Source organism: Ictidomys tridecemlineatus, unplaced genomic scaffold, assembly GCF_052094955.1.
Source record: "Ictidomys tridecemlineatus isolate mIctTri1 unplaced genomic scaffold, mIctTri1.hap1 Scaffold_521, whole genome shotgun sequence".
Lineage (NCBI taxonomy): Eukaryota > Metazoa > Chordata > Mammalia > Rodentia > Sciuridae > Ictidomys > Ictidomys tridecemlineatus.
Window position 1 is genome coordinate 135,619 of NW_027523424.1, and position 19,849 is coordinate 155,467.

General features: G+C 36.1%; 1 protein-coding gene, 1 long non-coding RNA gene and 1 other non-coding gene across 6 annotated transcripts in view; 2 read left to right on the plus strand and 1 right to left on the minus strand.

Moving 5' to 3' along the window:
* Positions 1–19,849, plus strand: part of LOC144373913 (uncharacterized) — a 45,558-nt gene that overhangs the window by 22,506 nt on the left and 3,203 nt on the right. The gene's annotated exons all lie outside the window — the stretch shown is intronic.
* Positions 1–19,849, minus strand: part of LOC144373911 (transport and Golgi organization protein 1 homolog) — a 58,288-nt gene that overhangs the window by 17,168 nt on the left and 21,271 nt on the right. For 2 of the 4 annotated variants that reach the window (XM_078036885.1, XM_078036888.1), the window contains exons 4-5: positions 18,288–18,424; positions 1,972–2,103 (exon numbers count right to left, since the gene is read on the minus strand). In XM_078036885.1, the coding sequence (XP_077893011.1) occupies positions 1,972–2,103; positions 18,288–18,424 (269 nt within the window). Of the gene's footprint in view, positions 1–1,971; positions 2,104–3,201; positions 3,484–18,287; positions 18,425–19,560; positions 19,709–19,849 lie in introns of those variants that run through there. The other 2 variants (XM_078036886.1, XM_078036887.1) reach the window with 2 other exon arrangements.
* On the plus strand, positions 15,156–15,262 carry LOC144373915 (U6 spliceosomal RNA). Its single transcript, XR_013433473.1, has one exon. It is a non-coding gene; the product is annotated as a U6 spliceosomal RNA (small nuclear RNA).

Below are 19,849 nucleotides of genomic sequence, written 5' to 3' on the forward strand. Positions count from 1 at the left end.
AAAATCATTTGCTTGACAATTCTAAATAACCAGGATAAAGTCTAGAAACAATGACTATTCAAAAGGAATCTGAGAAAACAATATTAAAGGCATAATCTTTGTACTAAGATATGCCACTTTCACTCACCAGAAAACATCTTAGAACTCCAATTTAAATTTGGCTATTGGCTGAATTTAGAAACTAAGAGGCTACATCATCTTATTTCTGCAAACCACTAAATATATAGCAAGAAATCTGAAAGGGAAGACTGCTAGAAGAAAATGCACAAGCAACAAGAGAAATGACAATTAGCATATTCTGGAAAGGACAAAAACAATCATTTCCAAAAGACAGCAATAAACTACCTGATAATAAAACGTAAGCAGAAATTTTTTTAAAACATCACTAAATTTCTTTGTAACTTAGCATATTACTTGTCCTTTCAAATGTTATAAATGGTGATGGGATACTCAGATGTGTCCATGGATCATCCATGGGATCTTCATAATAGGAAATTGCATTCAGAAAACTCCAACACAGAAAGAAATGAACATTTCTTTAATGTCATAGCCTTGCTAACCTTTTACTCAAAATGACAACAGAGGAAAATGGGAAGTAGCATAAAAGCAGTCATCTAAGGTAAGGACTAAAGTTCCAAAGTCAAATGCTGAAACTGAGGAGCAACAAGCTAGGAACCAGATCCCACATAACCTAGTGAAAAGAGAAACAGGTACCAGGGTTCTTGAAATGAAAGAAACAAGAGAGAGAAATATAAAATGTTTTCATGTTTTTCCCTTCTCTTTATCCTTCTATTTCCTTTTTCCTTTTAGCTGAGAAAAAGTTCAATGAGATTAGAAAATTCCTCACAGGAATCCAGGCAAACGATTCTTCTATTTAAGAAGGGAATACTTTCTAAGAGATTTTACACTCAATTGTACAAGGAGAGGAAACTTATCTTAACAATGATATGTCTGATATAATTAAGAAATCAGAAAAAGAACAATCAGATTTGAAAAGATTTGTATCCAATGCTTTTGGCCTCTTTAACTGTTAGGCTTTTCATATGCAAAGTCCATTTACCTAAAATAATTTTCTTCCAATTATGTTAAATAACTATGAAACAGAATGACCTACAGTACAAACATAAGTATGTATAAGTGCATATATATATATATATATATATATATACACACACACACACACACTTATACATATATGTACACATATACACAGAGATAGACTAATTCTGCTCAGGAAAAAAAAAGACTTAATGAACAAAACATTTAATGGATTTTTGGACAACACATAATCTATACTTCCAAATAAAAAGGTATTTTCTGAATATGATCAAATCATAAAATCTGGGAAAAATTTATATAAAAGACTGGAAAAATTATCTCATCTCCTTTTTCTCATTTTACTGTATTTCTTTGCAGCATTTCCCCCTGTTTATATGTGTTTATATTAACATACAGTTCATCAACATTTAAATCTTAGTTTCTGCTTTTTTTCCCCACTTCACATTTAATTGTGAGCATTTTCTGTACCTCAAAGCTTTGAAATAAATACATCTGCCTACTATTCCATTAATTGAACATACAATAACCCCTAAATGAATTATGTTGTGCTAAGTCTTCAATCTAATACACTGTTCCATTGAAAAACATTACCAAAATCTTCAAAGCATAGTTATTTCTTTAAGATAGATTACTAGGCATATATGCTACATAAAAGGATATTTATCTAACCTATCCCATCTTTTATCCCACTTTTAAGACTTCTGATACATATGAAACTACTGGTCAGGATGGCTGTAAGAATTACCAGTTCTACCAACTGCACCCACACTAAATTATTTTATAAGGTTAGTTTGACTTAAACCACTAATTTGTGTTTTAGCAACTGAAAAAGAAAAAAAAAGGGGGGGCAGTGACTATATAAAATAATCCTTGTGCTTATGTGCTGAGGTATAAGTAAGTTAATTTACTCACAACAAGAACAGTTCTCCAAAAAAAAATGACAAAGGATACAATCCCAAAGAAAACAGTGAAAACTACAGGCTTCCATGGTAGTCCATAAAAATCAGGCCCAGGTTGAGTATCATCAGGCAATGTAGTAAACAGCTGAAACAGACAAATTAGAAGAAATGGGAAACCTTAAATTTATAACAAAACAGTCACAAAAAATCATGGCAATTCCAAACCAACCTCCTCATCAGAAATCCACCTTCTCAATATTTTCCAATAGCTTCTTCAAGAGAGAGGATACTGGCAGTCTCACATTTTTTGTTGGCTTGCAGTGTTTTCAAGTATAATGAATCTAAATACTTTTTTAAAAAATATTTATTTATGTATCTTTAGTTTTAGGGTGGACACATTGTTTTGTTTTTATATGGTGCAGAGGATCCAACCCAGTGCCTCATGTATGCTAGGCAAGCGCTCTACCACTGAACCACAACCCCAGCCCGAATCTAAATACTTTAAATTGAGCATACATTTCCAGTTTGTAACAGGCCCTATATCATCACATTGTCTAACACCTGGCTAGAATCCCTCTGGATCATTCTTTTCTCTTAGATAACCTGGTTTTTATAATTTAAAAAATTCATTTAAGACAAAAACTTAAATATATAAAAGAACTAATTAATTTTATGGCAACAAATGAAAACAATGATGATATAAGATTTTAAATCTTACTTCCATTCCACTCTTATATAAACAGATAAGTGACATGTAATTTCAGACAACTCTTGAAAACTGGCTTAAACTTCTCTGAATTTAACATCCTTCTATAAAATTCAAAGCCTAATTTTAAATGGTTGCTCAAAGGCAGTGCAGTAAACACCTGCCTACTCTTCCCTGTTTTCACTGCCCTCTACACGTAATAGGAGATAACTGTCATTTGGGCCCAATTCCCCAGCAGTCTCCGTAGGGAAAACACCTGTAGTAACCTTAGCTGTTTGGATTGTTGGCTGCATTTCGGAACATACCATGAGGTTGTCACCTCTATTCCGTCAAAAAAAAAAAAAAAAAAAAGTGCAAGTGGGGAAAGCTCAAGTACACTCTCACCGGCCTCGCTTAATAATACAGTCAAGTCCTGCCTGCCTTGGGCCCGACACACTCCATTTCTCCGTCGCCACGACAGTCAGTGCACCCACTCTGCCAGAACTCAGCCACCCGCCTGCCAGAGCTGGGGTCCCTCCCTGGGAATGGGACCGTCACCTCCAGTAGCTTGGCAATGAGGGCTGCGTAGAGCACCGACAGGGGTCCCAGGAGCTCCGGGTCCCCTGGGAAAGCAGTGACAGAAGGCACAGTGGCAGGTACTGAGTCCATGGTGTAGGGACAGCTGAGCGGAAGCAACGCTTCCATGCAGAACAGCACAGGACCCTCTTTCACCGTTTCCTACTTCGGTAGGACCCAGCGCAGGGGGCGGGTACTGGGAGTGAACTTTGCCTTCCTCCACCGCAGGCGCTTTCCGCCCAACGCAAGTAAAACGCGTCATCAGAGGAAGCCCTTGGGCCGACAGCAGTGAGAGGACAGAGGATGCAGAGGGGCAGGCAGGGAGCGGAAAGAACCAACTGGGGAGCCCAGCGGGGGACAGCTCGAGGAGAGCCCAGCAGAAGAGTCCAAATGAAAGGACTCCAGAAGGAAAGAGGCTCACCTGTCCCCGGAACTGGGAGAGGACCAGCGATTTAGAAGGCCCTGGAGGAAGCCAGGGAACTAGCAAAAGGGGATTATAGGCAGAGACTAGGAAAAAGGAGAAAGTCAGGCCTCCCAGCTCCTCCCAGAGCAAAACCCTTTTGTCAACGTGTTGAGACACCAGGTACCTGCCCCAAAAGTGCAGACAGAAGAGGAGAAGCTTCTCCTGCTCCCTTCTAAAGGACTACTGCTTGGACTGGGCTTTCCTTCCCTGCTCAATCCAGTCCTGTTACTTTCTCCAATTGTGGATGACACTCTTTTTAAAAAGCCTTACCCTAAGGAATCATGTCATTATCACCCCACTCCGGTGGCTTCATTTCTGGATGCCACATTTTAAGGTTGCATGACTTGTGGAAAAGAACAGAATCATGAATAGCCCCCGAAAAGCACGTGCTAAAAATTGAAGAAACTGGGGACGTTTAACTTGGGGAGGGAATGAACATATGTGGATCTTTAAAAATCTGTCGTCAAGTTGATTATAGTCAATTCAAAAGAACAAGAATAAGCAGGAAAGCACTGAAAAAGAAGAGCAATGAAGGGTACAGGGAGGGCAGACTATATAATTAATTCATGTACCCTCGTCCAAGCCCAAGAATACATAGAGATTGTGGGACAGAATAGAGAATCCAGAAACAGAACCAACTGGACACTTGGGGTACAATAAAAGTTAGTTTGGGGAAAATAGACTTTCTAATAAGTAGCATTACCACATGGAAAATTATAAAATTGGATTTTTCTCTACTTATTCAAAAGATAAACTACAAGTGGATAAGAAACATGAACGTAAAAATAGAAAATAAACAAGTACTAGAAAATATTGGGTGAAATTTTTTATGTATTATGAGTGGGCAAAACCTGCCTCATTGAAAAAATCTTTCCTGGCTGTATCTAAACCTGCTACACACACACACACACACACACACACACATACACACACACAGTTTGACAATGACAACCTGAGAAAAAATATTTGCAACCTATTGTTGTCCAAAGAATCATGTTCCTGAAATATAAAGAACATTATAAATAAAATGGCCAGCAAACCTATACAAAAATGGGCTGAAGAAATAAACAGATCTCAGGAAAAGAAATGCAAATAGCTATAACATATGGAAACATGCTCTGCTTAGCTCATAATGAACAAAATACAAATTAAACCACACCAAGATACCATTTCTCACTTGCATTGGCAAGATCCAAACGTTTGACAACATACTCAGTAGGTGAGAGAATGTGGGGGAATACAAATTCTCAGATAAGTATACAAAATGATACAACCCTTATGAATGAGATTTGGCAACATCTCCCAAAACTGCTTATATATTTACCTATTAACTCAACAATCGCACTTTTTTTTTTAAAACTTTTTCAGTGCTGGGGAAGGGTATCTAGGGCAAGTGCTCTACTGCTGAGCTATAGTCCCCCAGCCCTAACTTCTAAAGATACTGGGAATACAACAACAAATGTTTAAAACTTGTATTTACAAAACTATGTTATTCAAGCATTAATTATAATAATACAAGATGGTCACAAAAGGCTGAAACAACCGTCATCAATGAAAGTTGTTGAATAAACCAAAGAAGAAAGAAAATAATTTTAAATACTGCTAAGAGCTAGTTTCCAGAATATATATTTTTAAAATGAAGTAGAGAAAAATATTTGTAGAATACTATTTGTATCTTAGAAAGTGAAAAAAGATGAGTATATTATTTCTTATAGCTTTGAGGTAAAATTGACATGCAATAAATTACATGTATTTAAAGTGTGCAATTTGATAAATTTTAACATGAAATTATGAAATCACCATTATAATCAAGATAATATACACATCCTTTACTTCCAAAAATATTCTCATTCTCTAGGTAATTCTGCCCTTTGTCACCCTTCCTTCTTGCCCCCCACTTTCCCATTCCTCCAGCAAAATGTCTATCTTAATAGATTGCTTTGTATTCCTCAAGTTTTATGTGTATGGGATAATGTATTTTCTATGGCTTCTCTTATTCAGCATAATTTGAGATTCATCTACATCAGTTTATCTATCATCTATTTTTATTGCTGAGTAGCATTTCATTATATGTACATACCACAATTTGTCTATCATCTATTGATAGACATTTGGATTTTTTTCCAGTTTGGGGCTTTTACAAATATAAAATTCCTCCTATTGCTATATAACTTATCTTTTCTTTGGAAAAGAATGGTTGGATATGACTGGTATATGTTTACCTTTTTAAGAAGGTGATTCTACCACTTTATATCCCCACCAGCTGTGTACCCATCCAGTTCCCCCATCTCCAACCACTCAGCACAATTGTCTTTAATATTAGATATTTAATAAGTGTGTAGTGGTAACTCTTATGCTTCAAAATTGCATTTCCCTGATAATTATGTCAAGCATTTTTAATGTCTTTATTTACTATCTGTTTATCTTCTTTGATGAAGTGTTATTTTACAGGACTATATTTTTTCTAATGAGTTCTAAGAGTTCTTCATATATTCTTGATGCAAGTCTTGATAAATGCTTGACAGTAATTTCCTCCCAGCTTGTGTTTTGTCTATTTCATTCACTTCAAAGTGTATTTTGAATTACAGAGGTTTTAGTTTGATGAATCCCACATTGTCAAATCCTTTTTAATGCTTTTGTTGTCAAATTTAAGAAATCTTTGCCAAACCTAAGTTCAACAAAAATTTTTCTCTTATTTTTTTCCTAGAGGTTTTATAGTTTTGAGTTTAATATTTAAGTCTGTGAGTTAATTCAGGTTTCTAATGCAAGGCATGGATCAATATTTTGCATATAAATATGCAGTAATTTCAGTACCATTTGCTGAAAAAACTTTCCATTCTCTACTTGTCTTTCCACCTTTGTCAATGACTATTGCCATATATATTGTGTATCTATCTCTGAATTATTGGCTCTGTTCCAATGTTTTGTCTGCAATCCTGATTACTGTAGCTTTAGAATATTTTTTTCTTTTTTTCCTCTTCGTATGGTACTAGGGATTGAACACAGGACCTTGCATATGCTAGGCAAGTGCTCTACAACTGAGCTACATCCCCAGCCCTAGATTAAGTCTTGAAGCCACGTATTCTAGGTCTGTTGCAATCAGCTTGTCATTTTCTACAAAACTCTGCAGGAATTTTGATTGGAATAATGTTGACTCTGGTGATTAAACTGGGATGAATGGACACCTTAGTCTTCTGACTCATAAATTAGGTATATCTCTCCATTTAGGTTCTCTTTAATTTCTATCAGCAATATTTTATAGTTTTTAATATATACATTTTAGTTTTTGCCACGTTTATGTTTAAATACTTCATATTTTTATTCTATTGTACATGGAAATCTTTAAAATTTCAATTTCTAATTATTCATTGTTAATATATAGAAAATATAATTGCTTTTAGATGTAAATTTTATCTGTCAACCTTACAATAGCTTTTTTCTAGATCATACCAGATTGTATCTATATATATTCATGTTATCTGAAAATAAAGAGAATTTTATTTCTTCCTTTCCAATCTGAGTGCATTTTATTTCTTTTTCTTGCCTTAGTATACTAGCTATTTCCTTACTGCACCCCAGTACAATGCTAAATAGATGTAATGAGAGTGGACATCTCTGTTTGGTTTCTGATCTTGGGGAAAAGTATTCAATTATCAACCATTAAGTATGAGGTTAGCTGCATTTTTTCAGAGGATATTTTAAGCTCCCTTCTATTCCTAGTTTGTTGTTTGTTTTTCTACATCAATAATCAATGCTGAGGGGCTGGGGTTGATACTCAGTGGTAGAGCACTTGCCTAGCATGTGTGAGGCAATGGGTTCGATTCTCAGCACCGCATATAAATAAGTGAATAAAATAAAAGTCAATCAACATCTAAAAAATTTTTTAAAATAATAATCAGTGCTGATTTTTTTTACATGTTGATGGGATTTATTGTCACCTACTTGTACATGCACACAAAATAACAATATAATTTGGCCAATATTACTCCCCAACATTTCCCCCCTCTGCTATATTTTTTAAATGCTTGTTTTGTTTCTCTTGAGCTAAACACAAAGATTGTGCTTTTAGGTACATCAATGTGGTAAATTTCATTGATTTTCAAATGTTAAATAAATTTTGGATTCTTGACATAAATCCCCATCATCAGTCTAGTTTTTGTCTATGATGTATTTTCCTTTTACATATTGTTGTATTTGACTTAAATTTTTGTTTAGAATTTCTGTACAGATTCATTGGAGATCTCTTGAGAGGTATGTGATTTTCTTGTTATATCTTTGTCTTGGTTTGGTGTAGTGATAACACTGGCTTCATAGGAGAAATATTTCCTTGCTTTAATATTCTACAAGGGTTTAGTATTACTAATACTATTAGGAATTAGTATTATTTCTTCCTTACAGGAATTGGATCACCAATAAAGCTATCTGGGTCTTATATTTTTTTCTTTGTAGAAAGGTTTTTACCTATACCTTCAATTTCTTTAATAGTCAACAAGGTTTATGAAGTTGTCTGTTTCTCTTGAGTGAACTTTTGCAATTTGTGGCTTAAATAGAATTTCTTCATTTCATCTAAATTGTCAAGTTAATTAACATAAACTGTTCATAATATCCCCATTATCAGTCTAGTATCTGTGAAATCTGTAGTTATATCCCTTCTCTGATTGCGGATATTGGTAATCTGTGTCTCCTCTTTTATTTCCCTCACTAGATGTTGATCAATTTTATTCATCTTAAAGAACTAGCTTTGGGTTTCATTGATTTTCTCTTATTTTCCTTTTTTAAAATTTTACTGACTTATAGTCTTTATTATATCTTTTTTCTTGCTTACTTGGAGATTAACTTATTTTTCCTTTTCTAGTTTCTCATAGTAGGAACTAAAGTCAATGACTGGAGACTTCTTTTTTAATAAAGCTATCTTGGGCCTGGTAGTGCTATAAATTTTCCAATAACGCTTTAGTGACATTGCACAAATGGATATGTTGTTTTCAGTTTTATTGAACTCAAAATATGAATTTCTTCTCTGATTTATTTGACTCAAAAATTATTTAGCAGTGGGGGCTAAGGTTGTAGCTCAGTGGTAAAGTGCTTGTCTCACATGTGTGAGGCACTGGGTTCGATCCCCAGCACCACATAAAAATAAATGTACTGTGTTGTTCATTTATATATATATATATATATATATATATATATATATATATATATATATATATATATATATCTTTAGCAGTCTGGCACTAAAGTTTTCAAATATTTGAGAAATTTCCAGATTTTTCCATTATTGATTTCTCATTTTATTGTGTTCAGAGAACAAGCTTTGCCTGACTTTGAATACTTTTATATTTACTGATAATTTTTTTTAAGATCCAGAATACAGTTTATCTTGGTAAATGTTCCATGTGCACTAAGCTCCTTGGGAGTTTTCTATAAACGTCAATTAATTTCAAGTGGATGGATTGATTATGTCATTCACACTTTCTACAATCTTACTTTTATTTTTCATTTTCTGCCAATTGCTGAGGAGAGGATATTGAAATCTCTAAATGTAATCTATAGGATTCATCATTTTCCTCATAATTCTATCAATTTTTATACTTCATGTATTTTGAAGGTCTAATATTAAAAGTACAAGCATTTAAGTTTATTATATAATCTTGACTGATTCCTTTATCATTAGGAAATAACTTTCTTGAGTCCCGATGATATATTTTGCCCCACAACCTCTTTTGGTTTAATGTAGCTACTCCAGATTTCCTTTCACTAGTGTTTAACATGAGATACCTTTTTTAATCATTCTAATTTTGACTTCTTTGTGTCTATTTACAGTGTTACTCCCTTAGACATCTATTTGGGTCTTGCTTCTTTAGGCAATATGACAATCTCTGTTTTTAACTGATGTATTTAGATACTTTCCACTTAATAGGATTACTGCTGTGCATAGGTGTAAGCTTAATATAATCTTCTATTTGTTCTTTCTGTTCTTTGTTCTTTTTCTTTTCTGTCTTCTTTTGCAGAAATACCACTATCGGTATTTTTAGTGATTCCTCTATTGGCTTATTAAGCTATAACTCTGTTTTCTAATCTTAGTGCTTCAGGGTTTAGAATGTACATCTTTAATTTGTCACAATCTACCTTCAGATGATACTGTATTACTTCACATATTCAATAAGAACATTACAATAATTACTACCCTTCTGAGATTTATAATGTTGTCATGTATTTTACTTTACATGTTTTCTAAATCCCATACTACACTGATATTTGTCTTTAAACAGTCAATGACTTTTTAAAATGTTCAAATAAGAAAAATTATTTTAAATATTTATGCACACAGTCACCATTTTCAGTGTTCTTTACTCCTTTATTCCATTATTTCCATCTGCTGTCTTGGTGCAAGTGTAGGGTGAATTCTTTCAGCTTGTATGTCAGTACAAGTCTTCATTTTAGAAAGATATTTCACTGGGCATGATATTATCGGCCAACATTATTACTCTTCAAATATATTAAAGGTATCACTCCACTATATTCTCTTATGCCTAATTTCTGACAAGAAATCTGATGTCATCCTTAGTTCTTCTCTACATAAATGTTTTCTCTAACTGCTAAGATTGCTCTTTATCACTGGTTTTGAGCAATTTATTTATGATATAATATACCTTGATATAGCTTTATTCATGCTTTTTGTACTCTAGTTCCTTTTAATATCTTGGATCTGCAGATGTACAGTTTTCACAAATTTTTGAAAATTTTTGGCCATCATTTCTTAAAATATTTTTCTGAATACCTCTCAATGCTCAACTTGAAACTGTCCCACAGCTCACTGATGCTCTGGTTCACTTTTCTTTAACAGAAGAAATTTTCCCTGTGTTTCATTTGGGGTACTTCTCCTGTTATGTCCTCAAGTTCACTAACAATTTCATCACAATGCTTATTCTGACATTAATCCCATCCACTGTGTTTATCATATATTTTCAACTCTAGAAGTCTGATTTTCTTAAAATATATCTTCTATATCTCTTTTTACCTTTTTAACACACGAAATATAGTAGTAATAACTTTTTTAAAAATGCCATTACCTCATTCTAACATCTCCGGCAGTTCTCGGTTGGCTTTGATTGGATGATTCTTCTCCTCATCATTGTGGATTGTATTTTTCTTGCTTCTTTGCATGCCTGGTAAGCTTTGATTCGATGCCATACATTACGAATTACTATTCTTAATATTTTGTATACAATTAAATTACTGGAAACAATTTGATTCTCTTGGGTCTGAATATTTGCTAGGTATGACATAAATTGTAATAGTCAGTCCGAGGTATCGCCCTTCTGATTATTCTACCCAACTTCCTTAGATAGTTTTTTCCAGGTGCTATTCTGGTCCCTATGTTAGGACCTGTTCCTTCTAATCACTTAAGATTGTTTCTCTGACTTGCTAAGCATTTTCATCACACTTATGTGCAGATCAATACCCTGCTGAACACTCAGAGAGCCTTTCACAGATTTCCAGAATTGTCTCTCAATGTAGCAACCTTCTTTTGGTACTCCACCCTGTGAATTCTAGTCACTTCGGTTTTCCTGGAATCTCAGCACCATCTCTCAATTCATGGTATCCTCTGGTTCTGCCTGACTTCCCCTTCTTTGTCATGGCTTGGGAATCTCTTAACATAGTAAAAGCTGGGACAACTAAAGAGCTCACAGCATTTGTTCCTTATGTTTCCAGAATCATTCTTTGTTGCTTGATCTTCAATGTTGCTGGATCTTCAAATTTTATCTGTTTGTGGGTTTTTTTTTTCATATTTATTTTAGTTGTTTCAGTTGGGAAGGTGAAGCCAGTACCTATATAAAGCTATCATAGCTAGATGTAAAAATCATTTGCTTTTCTTTTTCTTTTTATGGTGCTGGGGATTGAACACATGGCCTCATGTATGGTAGGCAAGTGCTCTACCACTGAGCTACATATCCCTTTTCTCATTGGCTTATTTTTTTAATAGCAGAATACATAATGAAATAAATTTTAAAAGTTAACTATAAAAGAGAGTAACATCAGGGTAGACAGAACTGGGACAAAAGCTAGAATTCTTTCAAAATCAGGCAGGAGAATCACAAGTTCAAAGCTAGCCTCAGCAACTTAGCAAGTCCCTACGCAATTTAGTGAGAACTATATCTCTAAATAAAAAATAAAGAGGCTAGGTATGTGGCTCAGTGGATAGGAGCCCTGGCTTCAATCACCAGTACTAGAAAACAGAAACAACTTATTTTTACAAATTAACTTTGGCTCTTCTAAATATTTAAATAATTGTAAAATAAACAAAAAAATCTTTAAAAAGTAATACCTAAATATTGAAAGCAAAAATGAAACAACCTGTGACATCAAGTTGGTGACAAACCACAGAAATGAATTAGTTCAAACATACCTTAGTGGGATATAGCTTAAAGACAAGAGAATTTCATGTCAGGAATACATTCCTGAAAGTATTTTAAATAACATAAATATAGTCTTGTGTTGCTTAATGATGGGAATAAATTCTGAGAAACACATCTTAGGCAATTTCAGCATGTAAACATCATTGAGCATACTTATACAAACCTAGAAAATATAGCCATTTCCACACGTAGGTATTCATATATGGTATATCATTGCTTTGGGGATAAAAACCTATAAGATATTATTATACTGAATTCTGTAGACAATTGTAACGTTGTAAATGTTTATATATCTAAACATATCAAAACACAAAAAAAGATATTAAAAATACTAGGTGACAAGAATTTTTTAGCTCCATTATTATGCACTAATGACCAAAATGTCATTAAGTGGCACAAGACTGTAAACAATTATACTGATATCATTGAAAACTGGAACTCCAACATCAGAGAAAGAAAACACAAATCTAAGATAGATGAAGTGAAGTAAAATCTCTCCTGAATTTTCATGGGAATTATCTAAATGACATGATGAAAAATCCCCACATATTTCTGAGCTTTGTTCACTAAAAAGGCCTACAAATGACAGTCAATTTGAGCAATAAGCAATCCTAGTACTTCGAATGTAGCCTCTAAATATCATTTCCTATTGAAAGGAACCAAAGTTCTTTTAGAGAAATAGTTCCTTCAAGGTCTGGACAGGGAATGTTTAAGATGAACTTGGAATATCTCATAGTTCAAAAGCAAGGAAAATAGGTAACAATGACCACTAGGTGGTGGCAAAGGGTCCCAGGAGCCAAGATAAAGAGGCTTCTACAAGGCAAAAGGGGGAGAAATTGAGCATCAGGTAAGAACAATTACTATTCCTAACTGGATTAAACACACCAAATATTTTTAAATGCATGACATCATATTGACTCTTAAATAAAAGTTAAAAAGATTTCAAAAGCCCCTTTGGGTATCATTTGATAATGCTAGAATACTACCTTACTATTCTGAAAAGTAATGAAGAAAAGGAATCAAATGTTTATCTCCTGCCTTAACTATACAAACCAAATATCTGTGTAAAGAATAATCAATCATAGCCAGGCGCCGTGGCACACACTTGTAATCCCAGTAGTTCGGGAGGCTGAGGAGGGAAGATAGCAAGTTCAAAGTCAGCCTCAGCAAAAGCGAATTGCTAAGCAACTCAGTGAGACCCTGTATATAAATAAAATACAAAATAAGGCTGGGGATATGGCTCACTAGCCAAGTGCCCCTGAGTTTAATCCCCAGTACAAAAAAAAAAAGAAAGAAAAAATAATCAATCATAAATTTTTATTTGTATAGGCATCCCAGCCTTTAAATGAAGAAAGAAAAATCCCAGCAACTCAGACCATTGCTATTTTGCAACCTGCAATATATTAGCAAATCTCACCAAGGTCACTGTTGACTAGTAGTCAACATCAAAGGAGAGGACATGCAGATGTCAATGCAATATTTTATTAAGTTTTCATAACAGAATTGAACCTAAACCTGACTACCAATTTCCAAGAAATATAAAGCAACAGAGAAAGGCTGAAGTTGTTAGCTCAGCACTTGCCTAGAATGCATGGAGCCTGAGGTTCAATCCCCAACACCACCAAACAAACAAACAAAAAAAAAGGCAATAGAGAAAACAGGTTAAATTGTTGTACCAGGGGGATGTCATTTATTCACCAAAACTACAATATATCCTAGAAGTCCCACAAACATATTTTTTTCAATTATCACAAAAAGTTACAAGAAAAGGATAAATCAATAGAGAGTAACTTATATGAGACTTGTTCTCCCACTGAAAGCAACCAGAAAGTTGGAATATATATATATATTTTGGTACCAGGGATTAAACTCAGAAGCACTTGATCACTGAGCCACATCCCCAGTCTCAGCCCCATTTTGTATTTTATTTAGAGACAGGGTCTCACTGAGTTACTTAGCACCTCACTTTTGGCTTTGAACTCATGATCCTCCTGTCTCAGCCTCCCGAGCCACTAGGATTAAGGCATGTGCCACCATGCCCAGTCAAAATATATTTTTAAAGAGCTATTTTTCAGATAGAAAGCCACAAGGGACATGCAACTGTCACCCCTAAGAGCAGGAGAACAAATAGATGAGCATTTCACCTGGAGGCACCCTCTAGACCTCAGTTTGGGAAGGGGAACCCAAATAGGGCATAACAGTCTCACTGAGGAGAGAGAGACCAGAGTTCCAGGAGATTAAGCAGCCAAAAATATGTAGAGAAAACTACCAGAAAGATGGGAGCCACAAAGAAAGAGAGTTTCGGAAATCTGCATGGAGGTGGTCTTCAGTTTGGGGCTACATTCTAAGCAGTACCTGCGAGGGCCAAGAACAACTATAAGCTAACCAATCCCACAGTTGGCACTGAGCTGGGAGAAGTCTGGATTCCAGCTAGTCAGAGAGAGTTGACATACAAAAACAGTATGGTCAACAAGCTCATGAAGAAGTATTTGATCCAGGCATCATGGCACATGTCTGTAATCCCAGCAACTCAGAAGGTTGAGGCAGGAGGATCCCAAGTTTGAGGCTGGCAACTTATCAAGGGCCTAAGCAAGTTAGTGAGACCCTATCTCAATAGGAAAAAAAAAGTTCACTCAATATCATTAATTATCAGGAAATAAACTCACAAAGACATACCCACTAGAATGGCCCAAGTGCTAGTGAAGATGAAGTCAAGTGGAAGTCTCCTAAATTGCTGGTGGAAGTATAAAATGATTGTGGTCATTTTTTAGCATGGCTTGACAGTATCACATAAGATAAAAACATACATTAAACGTAGGAGGCAATTGCACTCCTAGATATGAGTCCATTTATAGTGGCATATATATGAAATAGTACTGTAGGAAAAATGAATCTATAGTTTAAAAAAAAAAGTTATCAGTGGTTGCCTGGAACAGGTGGTGAAGGAACTCACTGGGAAGGATCCCAAGGAAACTCCTTTTCTAGTGAAAAAACTGTTCTATATCTTGATTATGGTAGTTTTTACATGGGTATCTACATTTGTTAAAACTCAGAGTGTGCTTGCTTTGGCAGCACATATACTAAAATTGGAACAATACAGAAAAAATTAGCATGGTCCCTGAGCAAGGATGACACCCACATTTGTGAAGCATTCCATAGTTTTGTGGAACCAACCCTTCAACAGATGAATGGATAAAGAAACTGTGGTACATATATGAAATGGAATATTACTTATAGCCTTAAAAGAGAAAAAAATTATGGCAACTGCGGGTGAATGGGAATATCAGGTTAAGGGAAGTAAGCCAATCCCAAAAACCAAAAGCTGTATGTTCTCTCTGAAAGTGGATGCTGACCCATAATGGGGGTAAGGTGGGTGGTAAGAGGCATGGAAAGAATGGAGGAACTTTGACTGGGCAAAGGGGAGGTAGGACAGGTGACGGGGCATAGGGATAGGAAAGATGGTGGAATGAGATGAACCTTATTACCCGAGGTACATGTAGGAATACAAATGTGTTGTGTACAACTAGGAAAAGTTTTGTTCCATTTATATACAATGAATCGAAATGCATTCTGCTATCATGTATAACCAATTAGAACAAATTAAAAAAAACTCACTGATATTAGCTATCAAGGAATTACTGTTAAGTTGGGTGATGGCCCGTGGGTTCATTATACTACTCTCTGTGCTTTTCTTTAAAGCTTTTCTAATTAAATTTATTTTTTAACTAGTACATAGAAACAAACATTATAATTATTGAAGTAGGTAACATGACATTTTGATGCATGATTACACTATGTAACGTTTAAATCAGTTAAATATATCTACCTCCTCAAACATCATTTCTCTATGGTAAAACTTTCACAACCTTTTCTTCTAGTATTCTAAAATGTACAGTATGTTATGGTTACCTATAGTCCCCTACTATTCTCTCTGCTCTTATTTGAAAGTTTCCATGATAAAAATACTAAAAATAATTTTTAAATTAAGATATAACTTCAAATATTTAAAGGATTTCTATGTAGAAAAGAATTCAGTTTTATAGAGAAAATCATGTGGAGGAAAATTTGGAGTCAATACAAGGATGAACTAGACAACAGAAGAACATATAGCCTTGTAAGAGAGTGACTCATGCTAGGAAATTCTAGTGTACAGGCCTCATAACTACTCGTCAGGGCCACAGTAAAGAAAATAACAGCAATGAGTGAGAAACTAGACTAACAGCCTTCCAAGGTTTCTTCTAACACTAAGATTCTACTAAGATTCCATTGATCAATGAACCTGATTGGTGCACATCTCCCAAACACATCAGAGCCTATTACTCTCCAGTCCTATCAGATATCATACTACTTGTTTAAGATTTTACATTGATTTGTTCATAATTTTTGCATATATTTGTTAAGTCTTTTTCTTAAGGCTTTCAAAAATCACAATCATGCCTTACACCTGTTAGACTCTTTTAGTCCTCACACAATGTCCTGTACATACTGGGCCATCAAAATGCCTTTTTGAAATCTCCTTTCAAATCAGTCTTTTAACATTGTGCCTCTTCTTTGCCACTCACGTCTATGTCTTACCTATCACCGTACAATCACTGACACACCTGCACCACATTCGTGTCCCCTGACCTAGACCTAGAGGAGGGCTCTGTGCATACCTAAAAATATGAATAAAGAAATCCTTTCCATATCGTGAGGCTGTTAACTTTCCAAGTGATGCTGATTCATTCTGATAATCAAATTATGACTGTGGAAGACTGCTTTAATCACTGGAAATATCATTATTCTAACTGCCTGGCTTGTACATACCCCTTACCCAGGTGGCTGCTACCATCATGAACAAACATGGAGCCAACTGAAAAATGATTTGTTTCTCCCCACCACATCTTTTCCACCCTGGTGGTCTTTCCTCCCCAGGTATTCATTGATTTATACCACCTTCTGACTGCCTACATGAGAATTAGGGGGTGCGTAGGGGTAAAACCCTTCAAAATGCCAGACACCTCACCAGACATTTTACCTTGTCAAATCATTTAATTCTTATGATTGGAGTAAGCATTATCTACATTTTTCAGATGAGGAAAACTTTTTTCAAAAGTTTACTTATTTGCCCAAACTTCTAAATGATAACCTTGGGATTTGAAACCACATCTACCTGGCTTCAAAATCTACACATTTTACAAGGAAAACAACAACATCATCTTTCTTACACAAGCCTTGAAATAACACAATCTACAGGAAACAACTTCAGTTGAGGAGGATTACTGTCACAAAGGCCCTAGGACCTCCAACCTCTAAAAGCTTTCTCATTCCTATAATTAAATTCTAAAAGTCCAATATCAACAAATACCAATGGGGGGGAGGTAAGCCCTAAAATGCTTAGATAAGCTTCTAGACAGATTAAATGTCTTGTTTGAATCATGATTTTCTTTAGAAAGATCAGCCTTAAGTGACTCTTTCTAAGAAACAGATCTAACCTAATTCCTTTTCATTCTTAAAACTTTCTAAGGATCCCCACTATTAATGGTCTAATGCTACTTTGGCTCATGACTTCAGTTAAGATTTGCTGGCCTCTCCAACAGGCCCATCCCCCTCCAACTTCACACTTTACAACACCAACTATTCACATTCTCCTGCCCTCCCCAAATATCCTTTCTTCATGTTTCCATTTCTCTGAACACATTTCTTCTGACTGCCAGCTTCCCCCACCACCCCAGCCTGTCTAATCAACAACAAACCACATGTCAGACTCCTGTTTGCCCTTTGCCTGTGCTTCAAACACATCTCAACCACTTTCTGACCTTATTGATCACCCTTCCAACCATAATAAATGCATTTATGGACAATAATGTTCTACCATCGAATAAATACCTCTCTTTCTGCCATTATCTTACTGTGTTTCAAGTGAATGCTGTTATCTCCCTGCCAGAATGAAAGGTTCTGAGGGGAAGAACCAAGTTTTTATAGGTGTGCAAATGTCCAGCCTTGGTAGACAGCAAATTTTCCTCATGTGCTAAACCAAGTAGCCATTAAAGCCACACCCCTATGGCTTTTGTTTCAGGAGCTATCTACTCAAAGGATCAGGAGTAATTTTCATAAAGACATTTTAAGTTCTTCACTTCATGACCAGAAGCCACTTAAAAACTAATAAATAATCAACATTCTAATTGAAGAAACTATGTCAAACTTACCATCTTAGACAAATAAAGCAAGAATGAATGTAACAAGAAAAGTATGGTGGTGGCATCTTCTGGCTCTTCCACCTTTATCTCTAGTTGGTTTTCTGTATCAGCAGCATCAACAGGAGTACCTTCTGTTATAAGTAGCTCTAAAATTGAAAGGGGAAATGGCTATTTTATTTTATGCTATAGAATAAGAATTGTCTCTCTTCAGTTTCAATATTCATCGAGTGTTTCACTAAATATATGAGTCACAGTGCCTGGAATATTTGGCTCTCCTAAAGACAATTAACACAGAGAAGAAAACTTCATAATCCTAATTAGAGCTATTAGACCCTTCAATTATAAAATGAACAATCTCTAGTCTACTCTCCACTACTTCAATGGCCATAGAACTGCTACCAGAACAATATTCACTCAAGGGAAAATTTAAAACCAGAGATATATAGACCAGGGTCACATTCAACAAACATGGATTTAGTGCTGGTGAAACCTTGTGTTTAAAATTTTAGGAAAGCTGAAAGAGAGGGAGTCTTGGTTTGCAGATTTGCAGGTGGAATGAGCCAAGGCTTAACACAGTATCTGGCACCTGGCAGAGATACTCAACAATTATTTATTGAATGCACAGATGACAGCTATTTAAAAAGAACACAGTAATATCAAGAGAGACTAAAGGGAATTGGATACAGACCTGCATTGAGGCTCTGTGAATGAGGTAGAATTCCAGTAAGAACTGAGAGCTTGTAGGGGTAGAATTTCAGTATGAGTTACAGCTTGGGGTACGTTTGATTAAACAGCAGGAGTCCAACATGCAGTTATTAAGAAGTTGGACCAGTTGCTTCTAAGGTCTTTCTCAACCCTGAGATTCCCATTCACTACTATTTTTTTAAGCTTTTGCCTAATTTTTTTTAGTTTAGTTTTTGATGGACCTTTATTTTATTTATTTGTATGCAGTGCTGAGAATCAAACCCAGTGCCTCACATGTTAGACAAGCGCTCTACCACTGAGCTACAACCCCAGGCCCTCCATTCACTATTGGTCTATGAATTTGACTGCTGGTGAAGTCTGCACCATTGGCTCAGCATCTCAGCAACCTGAGCGGGCTGGCTGAGGCGCCGGCAGAGCCGGAGGGGACACACGCAGGGTCCTGAGGCTCTGTCACTCCTGCACCCCACCCGTCATCCTACGACCCCCTAGCCCAGCCCACGGGGCAGGGGACCGGGGGATCAGAGCCCCAAAGAGCCACCATGGAGACCCTGGGCTGCCCGCCCACCTGTGGACTCACTGCTGCATTCGTCGTCTGCACAGAGTTTGTGCTTCCACAAGGGCCAGCCGGTGCTCGGGTCCAGTTGGCCCGGCACTCGCCAGGTCAGCCACAGCACGAACAGCAAGAAGAGCAGCACTGGCGCTGCAGCCATGTTGTGGTCACCTTGGGGAGTCGGTGACAGGGTGGAGTAGGCTGTGGCGGGCGTCAGGGGGCGGAGGCGGGGCTCAGGGGGGCGGGTGGGGTGGATAGCAAAGCACAGAGGGGTGGCGCCCGGGAAGGCTTAAGCCTTTCCCGGGTGACACCTCAG